The following is a 17371-nucleotide window of genomic DNA, read 5'->3' as shown; positions in this document are numbered from 1 at the left end:
CGTTAAAATGAAATATTAACTATATGTATGTTTCTACACTGAAAGTCTATTAATATATTTCCCACTAATTTAAAATTTGCGATTAATTCAAACACTACATTGGTTAAAAATTTACCTTTGTGTTTTCCATGAAGAGCTTTTAATAGCATAAAATGACTTCAAAGAATGTTTTTATAATATTTTTTGTTTTTCTTGATTCTAACAGCTTGCTTATTTTAGGAAATTCAGAATATTAAAAAGAAAGAAAACAAAAATCACCCATAATCCCACTGCTCATAGATAAATACTAATATTTTAGAAAGATTCCTCCCTTTCTTCATACCTGTCCTTTTTCCTCTTTCCTCCCTCCCTCTCCCCTTCCTCCTTCACTTCCTTCCTTCCAATCTTCCTTTTATCCACCTAGATAGAATTAAAAATAATTATATAAATGGATAGGGTTTTTTTTTTTTTTTTAATTGAGGCTATGCATAGGTCTTCAATCTCTTATCTGAAAACTCTGGAATCAAAATGTGCTTGAGAATTGATTGGGTATAAAAAGGTAATTTTATATAAACTGTACATTACATAATATCCCTAGTGTGGTCTAGGGCAGGACCCTGCAATCCAATACATTAATAGTGAAATGTTTGTTCATAATACATGAGATTAATAAAGACCATAAACAGCCTCATATGAGTTACAGTCATATTTTGCTATTAATTGACTCACAGTTCATCACAAATAGTCTCTTGTTTTTCTGAGCTTATTAGATTTCAGAATTGCAGATAACGAATTGTGAACCTAAGCACATTTTTTTAAATGGTGTCGTTTCTTAAAGTTATATTTTAGAAAAAATTTAAAAATTTTTTTAAAAAAAGAACTTTTTTAAAAGTTATGTTAACATTCTATCATGTTAAGGTTTTGTAAACAATTTTGATAGTGACAAAATAGCTTACATATTAAAAATGTATGAAATATATTTTAAGCATGTTAGCCAATTGTTCACCATATTTGATGTATATGTTTTTCTAGTTTATGTTTGCCTATTAATGTTGTTTTTAAAAATATTTACAGATATTACATGTATCAATAAATACCACATATGATACCTGTGGTGTCATCATACTCATGGCTGCATCTGTAGACCAAACCTGTAGATTCTTTTTTGTTTGTTTCACCTTAGGGTTCACTTTAATGAAGTGAATAGTGTTGCACATTCTATGGGTCTGGACAAAAGTATGAGGACATATATCAATCATAATGTCAAAGTATTTTCACTGCTCATAAAAACTTCTGGAATCTGTATTCCTCTCCCCTCTCCCCCCAAACTACTGACAACCACTGATCTTTTTATTGTTTCCACAGCTTTGCCTTTTCCAGAATGGCATATAGAATCTATTTTTCTTTTTTTTTTTTTCTCCTTGAAAAGAGAGCTTCAAAGCCTTTATGTCTATAAGACCACTCATGGCCCGCCCATGCGTGGACTGGACAGGCTCCAGGTGGCAAACTCCCCCACTAAATACTGTAGCTTTTCTTCCAATATTGAGCCCTGTCCCACTGGTCCTGCCCAGCAGCCACGTGGAGGACATGTGTTGGGTATTTGTTGGGTATTTTGTGCCCCGTGTCACAATGAGCTCAGATTCCTGTCAAGTGTGTTGTAAACAGACGAGCCATTTCTTCACGCTCCCTACTCTGAGCACACCCCTATAAGATGTTTTCAGTTATGTCTTTCTTTTAAGATTTTATATTTTCCTTTTTACCCCTCAATCCATCTAGAATAAACTCTTCAGCTACAATGTAACTTCTAAACAAAAACATTTTAAAGATACATTATAGCTATATAGATATTATAGATATATAGTTTATATATATAGATATATATAAACATGAGCATTTGCACATGGTATAAGATTTTGACAGGTACTTTCTGAGGATCCTCTCTGACTTTTGGGAGCCATCTGGCTCAGAGAACTGCTCTCAACCACGTGGAAGGTTTAGGATTAGAGCCCTGACCCTGTCAGTAAGGACCACGTGGTCCAACACTGCAGGTGCTGGGTCAGTATGAGGAAGGTTCTTAGTTAAGAATTATCTTCAAAAAATCAAAGACAGTGATATCCAAGTGGATGAAAAAGTGAAGAAAGAAAAGCAGCTTTTTTCTTAAGAAAGTTCGTGAAGAGTGGAAAAAGAAAACCCAGTAATTTCAGTGAATGCCAGTATAGCAGAAGAGAGGCAGCCCCTTTCTGCGCGAGCTAACAGGATGCTAGTCAAGAACACAGAGAAATGTCTTAGACCGTGAACTGTGTGCGAAGATTCAGAAACTCCAGAAAAGAACTTGATGATTCTTATTCCATAAAGAGCCATAACAGATGGCCTTTCTCAGAAAAGTGTTCTCTGCTGGCCTGGTTGATAATCGTAATGTGGTTTTGTAGTGGCTGCTAATTAACCAAAGATGACCTCAATGCTTCAGACATTGACACTTAAGTATAAAGGAACTTCTGGCCGTAATGTTCCTGCGGTTCCCAGTGAAGAGAAGCTGATTGGTTTTGCTCCTGGAGTGTCAGATGATGGATGTTCTTTGATGTCGTCCTTTCTCCATTACACTAATAAACCCTCAGCCTTTCCTCTTTCTGCCAACTGCCTCCTTCCCCTTGCAAAAGCTTAGTAATATCAGAAGATTGTGATGAGGTCAATTTAGATGAGAATGGGAGAATAATTTTTTAAAGTTTACCACACTCTGAGTTCTGCTTCTTATTCTAGCAATCCTCAATCCAAGAACATGTAAATGCCACACTGGCTTGACTGTTGCTAACTTTTACAAGCTGCAATGTAACATCCTTTGCAATCAGTTTGGACTTCGCTTATAAAGAATTTGAAATGTACTCAGGTGGTATGTTTATTGGTGCAAAAAAACTTTCAGAAAGTCATCAGAAGAAAATAATTTTTATCAGAAGTTTAGTTTTTCTTTTATTGTTAATTTTTTGTCGGATTATTGTCCATCAGACTATTTAATTCTGTACTTAATATATATATATATATATAAGATTTAACATATATATCATATATAAATTGTTTTTACATATTATCTATAAAGGGAAAACATCTGGCATATATGTTTCTTGCCATTAATTTCCTTTTTTACTTAAACAAATAGCTTCAGGTGTATCTTTGGAGTATCTGTACTTCCAGTTTTTGAAATAATCTAATTAGGAACTAGGAGGCATATTCTATTGAAACTAATCGACAATCTGATTGTCTTTTGGAAATTGGAGTTGTCTTGCAGACATGAACATCAGGAGTGTGCCTGAAGCTGGAATATTGCCATTTTGGATCTCCAGAATGGCTCTATATAAAGTGACATATGTAAGTTCAGCTTGCAAACTAGGCTATAGCATAAAAAGTCCTCATTCTGCAAACTGCTAACCCCATATCCACACCTGTGATTTAGCCTCTCCTTGAGTGATATGATTTGTTTTTCTAAAGAAGGTAAATGTGAAAACTGGAATCTGAGTTTAACTTGAAATTCCTCAGAACTGCAAGATAGAATAAAAATTATGAAAAGAATTTTGTGTAATAGCCAAAATGTAAAATGCTCTTAGGTTTTAAAAGTAAACACTTCTGGCTCATGTAGCCCTTGGCTTTGAACTGTGGCCTATATATAATGAAACTAATAACTTTCAGATTTTTAAACAGAAAGATAAACTCTCAGGGAGGCAGGCTCTTTGCATGGTACCATTGCTACATTCTAACTAACCCTAGATATGGGAGCACTTTAATGTATTTTTTAAAATGAAAATATATACTACTAAGAAATAAGGTATTTATAATCACTTTACCATAAATTAAGACATTATAAAGCCATTTATATAAAATGTAATGTAATTTAATTTTTGCATATTATTTATACAAGGATACCCCTGAAAGATGACTGAAAAGATAAATGAAAAATGAAAGTATAATGCCAAAAAAATGACAAGTGTTTCTCCATTATCGCCTTGTATGTCAAGTTGTCCAGCATTGGTTGGTATTCCCTCTACAGTTCCTTTGTAGACCAACTGATTTTTTTAGTTTAGAAACTTGTATGAGAATTTTTTAAAGTTTATGATTATTATTTTTGTAATACAAATAGTTTTTTCAGAGTGTGTCTGTATAGTCTTTATTTTAGTTCATTCTGTCTGGATCAAGATGAGCTCTTTTAATTTGCATGCTTTGATCCATTTTCAGTTGCTTTCAAATTGAACATCGTTATCACTCCTTGTTGGGTTTTCCTGGGGCTTACATCTTGATTGGTCTGCCCCTCTGTCTATCACCATCGACCTGGAACATCCCACCCATTCTTCCCATCATCTGCAGCTGTGTCTTCCTCAACTGGGTCTATACCACCCACCCTATGGGTGTGCTGTACTTCTTTTCCTGTACTTCTAGCCTGTCACAGCCACTGAAGTTAACCCTATGTCTTTGAGTGGTATGTGATAGGATAACCCTTTCTGTGTTTGAGCCACTCTTTTAATAAGCATAATATATCTAAACTTAACAGAGAATAATCACTTTTTATGCTTTTGTCTTGCAGAGATAATCTTTGGATGGCATCTGATTTTTGTGTTAATTCTATTTATGGTATCTTTATCAACATGACTTAAATTCTCCACAAGCTGGGAACAGTTCACAGAGTGAGTTTCATAACTTGCAATTTCACATGAAAAGATCTGAGAACTCCTACAGTAAAAGCTGGGTTGGACAAAGCATTTCTTACGTTTATGAGGAAATCCTTTCCTGCACAGCTCCTATTTTTCCTCCTATCAAGCACATTTTGGGAAATGTTACCCAAGAGAAATTTCTTTAACCGTCACAGTAAGCAAAGGGAGCTAACATATGATGAAAACCACCCAACCGCCAAACATCACATATTTGATATCGTTTAACTTTATACAAAAATCTGAGATTGTTTTCTTGTCATTTTTCAGTTATGAGAACTGAGGTTTATTCACATCAGACACACTTGCTCACATTCATACCTGTGCAGTCAGGGCCAGAATCTGTACCTGACTCCAAATCCCGGGCTTTTTCTACAAAACTTACTCATTCATTACATTCTTATTTGATAGAAGTGAATCTCTTGAAGATCTCAGATAAAAGCTCTTAAATTATCTCAACTATTCCTATTGGGAAAAAAACTCCTATTTTTACCTGATGATTTTTTCATTTTACTGGAAAGCAATCAGTGGAGGGTAAAGGCAATAGATGCTAAATAATTTGGTAATGAAGCAAGAATTAATGTCTAAAGGTAAATTAAAAGTTTGCTAAACATTGTTAGTGGTAATTTCTTTTGAAAAACATATGACAAACTGGAAAAAAATTAAATTTATGAATATAAATATAAATTTATGTCAGAAACATTGGCCTACCACTTCCTTATATTTAAAAAATTCATTTTAACTTTGTTCTTAAAGTTTCTTAGTGATTAATCTATGTCCTGGGATTAACTTTTATGTTTTATGGGGAAGATAGATTTCTGCCATACTGTTGGAACCTATTGAACTAGGAGTAATAATAAATTAAAGAAAAAATTAAAGGCTAGTTTTTCTTTTGGGGAAAATGGATCTACATTTTGCTAATTAATTAAATAATACATTTTGATAAAAAACTTATAAAGTTTTGCTAGAATATTTGAATATTATAATAGTTTGCTCACTTTAAATTGCCAAATTTTGACTGATTGCCTTCTGTGATTTATAGAAGGAAGATAATACTTCTAGAGACATTGAAAGACCGAGGAATAGGTTGGAAATTAAAAGGAGATTCAATCTCCCCTGGCTTCAATTCATTCTCCCCACAGCTGCTAGAATACTTTTCCTTAGACATTAGAAAGAATAGGAACTGCCTCTCTTTAGTATCACCCACGCATCATGCCACACAAGGTACAGTTTTATGCAAATAAATTTCCAATAAAATGACAATGACAAATAATAATCCCAAATAGATAATTGATCAAGATGAGAGTTACGATATGTGTAGTATTGGCCAAATGTCCAAAAATGTATTGGTTTACAAGAAATTTTTAAGCCATCAGAAATTTTACCTTAACTTCTTATTGAGGAGCTGCTCTGTATTTGAATTCACATTTTGCTGCAGAATAATCTGAAGTTTATAATGCTAGAGTTTAACTTTGCTGGAAAGTAACACCACCATCTCACTGATTTTTAAAGCAGAACTCATTTGGTGTAGTTCTTTCAAAAAGGAATTCTATTACCTATGATTTATTTATTAACAACGTATTAAAATGTAGATCATCAGTTATATGCAAGTAGGCACTTCATTGAAAGAAATAAGGAAATTAGACATGGGCTTTGGTGGTTTTATTTCACTGGAACTTTTCCCAAAGTTGCTTCATGAAAATATTTTCTTAAGGAGCTTTGTCAGGTTTTGGAGGAGATTCAAATGAATAATTGTATTTTATTTTTATTATGAAGTTTTCCACTTTAAAATATATTTGAGTGTACTGTGCAATGATCCAAGGTAATATTTTGTCAGACTTGCAAGCATAGCATTTGAATTGTTTAACTCATCTGATTATATTGGATCTGATTATATTATTATAAAGCTACCATCAGTCCTACTTTCCATTTTCAGAGATATAATAAAGAAAAAAATGTGTATATTGTATGTGTACATATATTCTTCACAAGACCCTTGACCTAAACTCTGAGCTTTAACTCCCACATTTGTGATTAAGATTCATTTGTTTCAAACTAGAGACACTAACTCTGACTGACTTAAACAACTGATTGGAGAGATACTGGGTTACTCACATGAGTAAGAGGGAAGTTGTAGAACATGGTCAATCTTAAGGGGCCAAGGTAGCAACCACGATCCCCTCAAGGCACTCTGTTGCCTTGAAGTTCAAATTCCAGCAAGGGAAAGTCCAACCAGCCTGGTTTGGATCACATGGTTGTCCCTTGCCTAGGAGAGGACAGGACACTTTAGATCAAACTAGGTCCAGTGGGGAAAAAGATAATTTTCCTAAAGGATATTAAGGTGCTATTCCGAAAAGAAGATGGAACGGATGTTTGGAAATCAAGAAAGCAACAGTCTCTCAAATACCTTTAATAAAGTATTATGCTAGAGTAACTTTGCTCAGAGAACCAGGAAATCTTATGTGTATTTTTTATCATTCTTTTGAGTATGCACATGCAAAGATATATAAGGAATAATATTGCCTAATAATTGACCTTAAAGCATATAATTGACAAGAGGTATTGAGCTATGTCTAAGATTGAGTTAATTGGAAGTATCCCATTTTATAAATGAGGTAGTTACCATATATGTAACCCAAGTTTTAACTCCGAGCTCGTATAGATAGAGAAATTTGTTACAGCATTTAGAAAACTGGTGATTTTATTCACATATATCTGTTGGGAGAGAATCCTCCTTGGGAATATCCCATTTCTTTACATCTCGCAAGCAGAGACACTGATTGCCTTAGTTCTGGATTATCTTTTCAAAGATATTTTTCAGGGGCCTCCCTAGTGGCGCAGTGGTTAAGAATCCACTTGCCAATGCAAGGAACACAGGTTTGAGCCCTGGTCCAGGAAGATCCCACATGCTGCGGAGCAACTAAGCCTGTGTGCCACAACTACTGAGCCTGCACCCTAGAGCCCGTGAGCCACAACTACTGAGCCCGTGTGCCACAACTACTGAAGCCTACGTGCCTAGAGCCCGTGCTCTGCAACAAGAGAAGCCACCGCAATGAGAAGCCCGTGCACTGCAATGAAGAGTAGCCCCCGCTCACGGCAACTAGAGAAAGCCCGCACGCAGCAACGAAGACCCAACACAGCCAAAAATTAAAAAAAAAAAAAAAAATATATGTATATATATATACATATATATATATATTTTTTTTTTCAGAAGATAGAGGAAGTATCTCCTTCTGGAGTAGGTGGCAGACAGGTTTGCTGCCCAATATAATAAAGATAATGTCTCTTTCCAAAGCAACAGTCAGGCAGGATTACTGCCCATCATAAAAGGCTTGGGTTCTCTAAGTTTAGGGTTCCTTTCCTGTAATGTGGCCACTGCATGTGTAGGTGTCACCTGGCCCTCTTCACTTTGCCCTGTGGGAATCAGGCTCAGATAACGGGCACAAGGAAATGCTGATACTGTGGCTACTGCTATTGCTGGGAGTAATGAAGTCTTCTGTCTCTGACCCAGGAATCTTGTGTCTTCTGCTAGCATTCCTGAAACTATGGCAGCTGACTTATGTATTTCAGACTTTTACAGCTCTTGACAATAGCAGCCTTTATCAACATTGACATTTTTCTTTATAGATATTGAAACCAAGGAATTTATTGAGTCCCTACCATGTACCAGCCACTGTGTTAAGCTCTTCATATACATAATTTAATCCTTAAATAATCCCATTAATTGATAACTATTTTCTTCATTTTGTGCCTTAGCACTTAGAGAATTCATTAGAATTCTTTTCAGAGAGAGCCTTGCCATTTGTCTGTCTGTCTGTTTTGGTGACACAATACATTGATAATACTCTTGGGTAGAGGGTAATACGTCAAGGACACATTTGAAAAATAAATGACTGTCATTATATTTATGACAAAGGGGTAAATGTTTGTTGCTACTGAAAGAAGGGAAAGAGTTGGAAGTTAGAGAAAATGTCAAAGACTGAATACTAAGTGGAAAAAGGCAGAAGAGAGAGTAAAAATAACAAGGCAATAAAGCTGTGGTAGAGGGCAAGGCAGGGTACACAAATACTAGATAGGAGCCTGTAGTGGGATGCTATGAATGCAATCCCCATGATCCCACAAATATTTAGGACGGACTGTACAAACCATGAGAAACTCATTTCAGGGATTAGATTACTTGCGGATCCCCTGGAAGGTTCCGAATTTCATATCCAGGTTTACATCCAGGGTGACATGAGGTTTGGAGGTCATGGTGAGATGGCAAAACAGAGATGGCAAAACAGAGATGGCAAGCCAGAAGTCCTTGACGCCCCCAAATACTATGTGGGATACTTATTCAAGGAAAACCTGATGCTCATAGAGGTTGAGTATTTTGGTCAAACTCCCAGAGTTATTGTGCTGCGTGGCAGAGGTTTTAAAAACCGGACATTTTCATTATGTTTAAGTAGAGAATTGCAGAAGTACAGCCAAGGTTTTTTTCACTTAACTTATGTGGAACCCAAATATCAAAGCAATGAACATAACCAAGCTGGTGCAAATGATTTTCCATGCTTGATTCAGATATTTTGAGTATGTCGGCTATCTCCTGCATGGTATAACAATGATTGCTCTCAATTAATGTCTTGATTTGATCGCTATCAACTTCAACTGTTCTACCCGACTGTGGAGCATCGATCAGCTAGAAATCTCCAGCACGAAACGTCGCAGACCACTTTAGACATGTTTGATCAGTCACAGCACCTTCTCCATACACTGCACAAATCTTTTTTTGTGTTTCAGTTGCATTTTTACCTTTCTCGAAATAGTAAAGCATAATATGCCGAAAATGTTGCTTTGCTGCTGTTTCAAAGGTCTCTGGTTTATGGGACTAGATGAATGACAATTCTGTAGATGAAAATAGGAAATATACAGAGTGGGTTTAGAAGGGACGATGGCATCCATCACAGTTTGGGACACACTGAGCTCTTTATTAGGAATCAGGAGAGGGGTCTGGATTAAGTAATAGGAATCTGGAGACCCCCGTGTAAGTTACCACATCTGAGAGAACTTGAGATCATACTGTTTACATTCATGCTAGCATCCATCTTGCCTTTTTGAAACTTCCATTACTTAAAAGGAACATGAGAAAAGTCTGAAAAAAGGAAACAGAAGGGAAAGACATGTTTTTGGTTGGCATTCAGGAGTGGTCAGGAAGCAGGAAGACATTAGGGTCTCCACCCAGGAACAGAGAGAAAGAACCTATGGAAGTTAAACAGAATCAAAGGAGGAAAGGCTTAAGTCTCATTCTTTACATGCTAAATCCGGCTCAATGCTGTAACCCCTCATGAGAAATGTGGAGTATCATCTCAGCCTAGGCCGGACCCTGCGATATCGCACATGTGTTCCCTCAGCCCCCCCTTCCCAGGGCGATGGAAATGGCCCGAGTGTGGCAAATGCACGTGAAGTGACACACTGAGCAACTTCCCCAGCACAAAGCCAGCCTCTCGGCCTGCAGAGGCGTCTCCAAGTGGAGGGGGCCTCGTGCTTGCCAGACGCCTCTGTGCTGGCTGATGTGGGTCGTCATCTGACGGCCGCAGAGGGGGAGAGGGAGAAGGGAGCTGTGAGGTTCCCCCGAAGATGTGCAAATGCTCCCCCCAGTCAAGGGGAGACTCGGGGAAATCGGCTCATATGATGATTCTCCCAACAAACTAATTCTCAGGAATAGGTTAAGAGCATTGGGAAGCCCTGGGGTTGGGTTTAGTTTACCAAAGCAGTACTTCGTGAGCCTCATATATTGTGCTCCCCCTTCTGCTGCTGGAGTGGAACAAAGTGGAAGAAGAGCAGAGAGAAATTATCTTACCTTCTGAGCGCAGGACACAAAGTGGTGAAACTCACGCATTTCCACAAACGTTAAATTCCCCTCCTATTACTCAGCAATTATTGGCAAGTTAATTGGTTCTAGATCTCAACATTATCACTTCCTGTAGGAGGCTTAAGATAGAGTTTGTCAATATTCTTGGCAATATATTACACACACACCAGCATTTGAGGCAAAATGGAAAGATATAACTTTATTATGCAAAATTTTAAATTTGAATATATCTACCCAGCCACAAATGGAGAAACTAGAGTCCCACAGTGCTGCCTGGAAAGCTGGGGAGGCAAAGGTGGGGCGTGTGTGCGGTGTGTGTGTGGTGTGTGTGTGTGTGTGTGTGTGTGTGTGTGTGTGTGCGTGTGGAGGTGCCTGGTGTGTGTGCATGTGTGTATAGCATGTGTGTGCTGGTAAAACTTTCCTTTTCTATGGAATCACAAAGGCTGGAGGTATAACTGTTTCCCCTAACACCTTTTTCCCTTGGAGCAAAGACTGATGAAAGTGAAGAGGTAGTTATATAAGATGGAAACTAGGCAGGAGAAACTATTTCTAAAATTATTGAAAAGTAAGGATTAGAGCAAACATTTTCTTTTCTTTTGAGCTTGTACCTGGAGCTTAAGCAATTTTAAGCCAGCAAAAGGATCATAGTGTGGCGGCAACAGCAGTGCAACTGATTTTATATCTGCCTAGGATTTAACATCCTGCAGGTGCCCAGGATGATTAGAAGAAAGTGACAGAAGTGAAATGGGGCAAAGGGACCCTCAAGTTGGGGAGAATAATGGCTGCTAAATGACTCTGTCCTCCCCTCCAAATATGCACTCAACCAAAATTAGTGCATAGACAAAGAATCAGTGTGAGATGCTTTGAGCTGCCTGGACATTTTTGAAAATAAGTGAGTGTTTAAAGAATAATTGTTAAATTGAATCATTGAATTGGGAGATACATGTCTTTTAGATTCAATTCTAGCAGTGTCTGAGCTACATGAAAAAGTATCAATACATGAAAGCAACCAATCAGGCCCACACTTCTACCTTTAATGCATTTTAACGTTCAATGTACATTTTCCTTTTTCTATGTAGGAGCTTAAATGAGATACTTCCCTTAACCCGGGGGTAACATAAATTCTATAAAATATATAGTATTTTTTATCGAAATACTTTCTCCTAGAAGTATGCTCTTGTAACTTCAAATTGATGAAGACCCAAAGAACCATAAAACAAGTGGAACTTGCTGGAATAATTTAGGAAGCAGAATTATAGCATGCATAGAACTGGGAGGCCAGCCCTGAGGCAGTTTTGAATCCTGGCTCTGCCATTTTCTTGCCATGGGACTTGGATTAATCACCTGTAACAAAGGGATAATTTTATCCCTCTTGCTGGGTGATAGAGCTCAATAAATAAACTAAGGAAAATCATCTGAAGTTAGTCCATGCTTAATAATATTAGAAATTTAGTCTGAAATATTATTTTTGTTGATAAGGAAAATGGGGTTAAAAAAAAAAATCTATGCTAGTGAGCGTTACAGGCTGGCCTCACTCCCAGACCTAACTAGACTCCAAGGAAGGTTTTCTTCTGACATCATATCACAACCATGACAAAGTGAATACATCTTTCTCCTCATGTGATACCTTCAAGTCAAAGATTGAATTCTCCATGACCTTTGAAAACTTAAAATATGCCCCTGGCCTTACATTTCCAAAGTAACAGAGACCACCGTGTGGTGTGACTTCCTATCTTTTCAAAGGGATAGAGCTATTCCTCACACAGTTTCTACAAACTGTGTGTGATAATGAAGCAAGTGCCACAGCACAGGGGTGTGACCTTTATAATGAGCTGAGACAAAGACGTCCCCAAATGATCCTGGGAGAGGGTCACAAGAGGGACTGGCTGACTTGCAGGCCGGGGATGTGGAAACCTGTCTTCTTGGAACTACAGTAGTACTCTGAGCAAGGGGTCCTCTTTGCACATTTGCAGTCACCCACCAGGAGTTGAAATGAAATTAGATCTCGCCTAAACTGGATTTTCTCCCAATACATTAGCATTTGTACAATCTTGACAATGTTTGGCCGTTTGCTAATTAGTAGTAGGATGACTTCAGTAATAGTAATGGTATGATTAAATCATGTTTTACTGCTGTTGAATTGACCTATAACAAGGCTACCAAGGGGTACTTCTTATATATACGTTCAATTTTTATTCTGGTGAGCACACCTCAGTTGGCAAATTTAATTCACTACTAGAAGTTGGATTACAATGACTTTTTCACTAATTCAAGGAAATCGAAATTTAAAAAAATACACCAAAATGTTATGATGCAACTATTGTTTTTCTGATTCACTTATACTGAAGTATTGGCCAAGAATGATTTGTCTCTTTAATCAGTTGTAGAAAAAACAAACTTTAGTGAATTAACGTAAGAGAAGGATAATTCTTTCTCAAGAATTATCAAGAATTAAATAGTCAAAGATTGAGGTTGAAAGTATTTAACTGCTTAGTAAGGCTCTTTTGTCTTCCTATTACACAAAGCTTCAAGTATTTCCAGAAATTGAAAAAACAAAAACGATTGAACTGGAATTAAGCAAAATAACTTTTGGAAGTTGGAGCTAGATAGTCTCAGCTCTTATCTCTGGATTGTTTATTGGACTGCAGCTTCAGTTGATGCTCCTGGTTTTCTTTAGTTACTTCTAGAAGTACAGATATCCGTGAATCTCACACTCCTGCTTTATACCTCCTCGCAAAGATGATCTCCAGTTGGTCCTAGTAGAATCCTTATTAAATGGATGAATACTTTTAAACCTGCTTAATCTTTAGACATCTGTCATGTCACTGTATAATTTAATTGCAATAAAATTTGGATACGTTCGTTTTCCGTTTTAATTGGTTTGAGAAGACGGAGTTACGTTTTTGTTAATAATTACGCAAATGCACAGGAAGAAAAACACAGATTTAACTGCAAATCGATGTGTCTCTGAACTACTTCTCTAAGTATATATGTACGCAGCAAAGCCATCACCATCACATTAGGATTTTCTCATTTCGAGGAAGCTGGAAGTTGTGATAGGTTGTATAATTTTGGCCCCTAGGACTTGATCAGGATCTCAGCTGTCACAGCCTTGTCCTCCATCCGTGCCAAAGGGAAACATTACCAGGTATGAGTAGTGGAGGCGGTGATGTGCAGGTGTGGCAGACACAAGCCACAGTAAAAAGAGGAACGAGGGCCCTCAGCCGAGCTCTCCCTCGGCCTGTGTGCTCCTCCAACAGCGTGTGCTTCTACGCATTGGCTTTCTTTTCTGAGGAGAAACCTACGAAAAACAGCAGGAAAATGTTTCAGATTGAAAATTAAGAATTCATTTCTCTTCTTCTGGCTTAGGGCTAACGTAAGCTTCGAGGCTGGCGAGAAAAGAAGTATTTTATCCATGAGCACCCACAAGTTTACACTGAGAAATCAAGAGGCAGCAAACGGAAGGTTATTATTTTCAGGACTGACACATGCTTACCGTTTCGTGAAATCACTTGTGGCCTCGTCCTGATCGTGCCTGACAAGGATACACTACTTCTCATCCTTGCTGTCATTTCGGTGGCTCTGGCGTTTGCTTATGAAAGTGAGTCATATGTATTACTCTTTGGTTCAGTACTCATCCCACAGAGAGATAACTGCCAAATGAAGTACTTTAAAAATACGATACTGGGTGCGTTCTTGCCGAAGCCACAGAAAAGATCACAGTGCTTACGATGTGAGAGTGTGTCATGAAAACCAATATGAAAAATTTGGAATATTTTAGTAAGACCAGGATAAAATGCCACAAATAAGTGCCATAGGGAAAACAAAATCAAAGAAGTCTACTCATGGCAACAGAAAAAAAATCGCATAAATGCCAAGAAATAAGGTGTTTCTCTGATTCATGATAACGTTTTAGTATATGTTAAATGTTTTATACTTGCTGCCCTGCATTTGGTATTTCAAAGATACGCTAAACTAACATTTTAGTAACAGGAAGATAAAAGGTTACTTTTTCAGGTTGAAAAAATATTCTTCTGAGAACTGCGGCCATTATATAAAAAGGTATCTACTGGAAACAAAATGAAAAGACAAGCTACTGAATGGGAGTAAATACTTGCGAATGATGTGACCGATAAGGGGTTAATATCTAACATATATAAATAGCTCATACAACTCAATATCAAAACAAACAAACAAACCACCCAGTTAAAAATGGGCATAAGACCTGAACAGACATTTTTCCAAAGAAGACAGTCATTTGACCAATAGGCACATGAAAAGATGCTCAACATCATTGATCATCAAAGAAATGAAAATCAAAACCACAATGAGATATTAGCTCACACCTGCCAGAATGGCTATCAACAAAAGGACCACAAATAACAAATATTGGCAAGGATGTGGAGAAATGGTAACCCTTGGACACTGTTGGTGGGAGTGTAAATTGGTGTTGCCACTGTGGAAAACAGTATGGAGTTTCGTCAAAAAAACTAAAAATAGAACTACCGTATGATCCAGCAATTCCACTCCTGGGTATGTATCTGAAGAAAACAAAAGCACTAATTCAAAAAGATATATGTACTCCAATGTTCATAGCAGCATTGTTTACAATAGCCAAGATATGGAAGCAACCTCAGTGTTCATCAACAGATGAATGGATAAGGAAGACGTGGGATATATATACATATATATATATGTATAAAAATATATACTATATGCATTATATATATCCATTACATGTATAATGGATATATATAATATATATAATACATAATACATATATAACAGAATATTACTCAGCCATAAAAGAGAATGAAATTTTGCCACTTGCAACAACATAGATGGACTTGGAGGGTATTATGTGAGATAAGTCAGACAGAGAAAGATAAATACTGTATGATATCACTTATATGTAGAATCTAAAAAATACAACAAACTAGGGAATATAATAAAACAGAAACAGACTCACAGATATAGAGAACAAACCAGTGGTTACCAGTGGGGAGAGGGAATGGAGAGGGACAAGAAAGGGGCAGGGGATTAAGAGGTACAAAGTACCATGCACAAAATAAATAAGCTACAAGTCTTTATTGTACAGCACAGGAAATATAGCCAATATTTTATAATGAATGGATGAATATGTTATAATGAACTATGAGGAGAGTACAACCTTCAAAAATTGTGAATCACTATGTTGTACACCTGAAACTTACATAATATTGTAAATCAACTATACCTCAATAAAAAAAGAAAAAAATATTTAATGCCTTTTTGGAAAGTTATATTAAACGTAATAAGTATCTTACTTTCTCAGAAATGTTAGCTACAGTTTCTACAGGAACTTAGCCGCATAACGTTCTTAAGATATTTGTGGTGTACGTTTTTGAAATCACAGGCAATTTATGGCACAGAATTACAATTTATGGCAAAGAATTCATTTACAATATATACCTGAACTTTTGGTGTATTTTAAAGACAGACTAGACATGATTATGCACTAAACTGAGAAAATATAAAAATATAGGTAAAAATGTGTTTAGATGGGAATGTAACTTTATAATAATTTTTTAAAGTCTGGAAGCATTCCTTAATTTGATTAAAAAGTTTTTGCATTTCCAAAAAGAAAAGATATCTAATATGGTGAGAACATAAATTTGGATCCAGAAGCATGATCTACTGGTCTAACCAATCCTGAAGTTTAGAATTAATCCATTAATTAATGGTGCCTACCTCTAGGTATCTTAAAACATTAAGAAAAATTAGTTCCTGTGTAGTTTTTACAGCACTCTTGTGAAATAGGTATAGAGGCAAGGGCTACTACCCACAAGTTTTAGATGGAGAGCAGCTATGGCCCATGAGATAATCCATGGCAGAATGGAAATCTGAACAAAGGCAAATACAGGTCTTGAGTTCCTAGAATGGAAGGCAGAGTGTCCTTATATAGTGAAGTTGGTTAGAGACTTCTGTCGTGAGACTTGGCTCTGCAGTTATGGGGGCAGGACAAGAGAAACACCACAAGGGAATGCGGGTCCTCACCTGCTAGGAAGAATTGGCTTTGCCTTATTGCTTGGTGAAGGACTCTACCCACTAATTGGGTAAGTAATTATCTATTAATGGTGTTGGTTACACTGTAGGTTTCCATGTTCACAGGAGCACAGGTTAAGTAGCCTGATGCCAAAGTGATCTGAATAGACCCCAGAGATCTTGGTGACAGAAGCCATGTCTCAACTCTACATCAAGTAGGAGCTGAATCTAAAGTACAGTTGGTGGTTAAGAGTGGAGGGGGTATCAGCGCCGCAGAGGGGTTTTGAAAGGATTGAGGGGACTCTGCTCTCTACATGCCCACTAACCTCTTAGAATGTGAACGCTTAGGCATGAACAGTAAGGAAACCTAGGTAAGTAGACTTTCTTCCCAGCTGGGATGCAGAAAAATAAAATATATACCTTGCTTTCCTTCCCTATGGATTTTTATCTTCCATTTAATAGAATTACTACAATTTCATTTACCTGGTGGAATTGTGACTAGTCTAGACTTCCTGTGTGCATTTTTCTCATCTAGGATCGATCTATCTTCTGTATCTATTCATACAAAATGCTAAATAGAATGTTTAGTCTTTGCTTATAAAATCAGTGTTTGACTGGGAAGATATTTACCATCTGTATTTTCATATGTTCCTGTACATGTAAATATACTTTTGCACTTTGTTATTCTTTTAGCAAAATCATTTAGTTTACTGATAAGCTGACCTTAAGAGCATTAAAGGTGAGGTGGCATTTCTCCTGTAATTCTTTTCAAACAATCTAGAAACAGGCATAAAATTATCTGCCTCTAAGTTTCAATTAATTTCCT

The 17371-nt window shown here is 36.9% G+C and overlaps 1 protein-coding gene and 1 pseudogene across 1 annotated transcript in view; both read right to left on the bottom strand.

Annotated features, from left to right (window-relative positions):
* Positions 1 to 1566: 1566 nt before the first annotated feature.
* LOC117312492 (small nucleolar RNA SNORA11) lies at positions 1567 to 1684 on the bottom strand (annotated as a pseudogene).
* Positions 1685 to 10704: 9020 nt separating this feature from the next.
* The window catches only part of TNIP3 (TNFAIP3 interacting protein 3), a 96002-nt gene continuing 89335 nt past the window's right edge, over positions 10705 to 17371 (bottom strand). Inside the window, exon 14 of the mRNA XM_033856723.2 lies at positions 10705 to 13822. Within this exon, the coding sequence (XP_033712614.2) occupies positions 13791 to 13822 (32 nt within the window). The 3' untranslated portion in view covers positions 10705 to 13790. The remainder of the gene's footprint in view (positions 13823 to 17371) is intronic.

This window comes from Tursiops truncatus, chromosome 5, assembly GCF_011762595.2.
Source record: "Tursiops truncatus isolate mTurTru1 chromosome 5, mTurTru1.mat.Y, whole genome shotgun sequence".
Classification (NCBI taxonomy): Eukaryota; Metazoa; Chordata; class Mammalia; order Artiodactyla; family Delphinidae; genus Tursiops; species Tursiops truncatus.
Note: the sequence above shows the minus strand (reverse complement) of the source record. Positions and strands in the feature narration are given on the sequence as shown.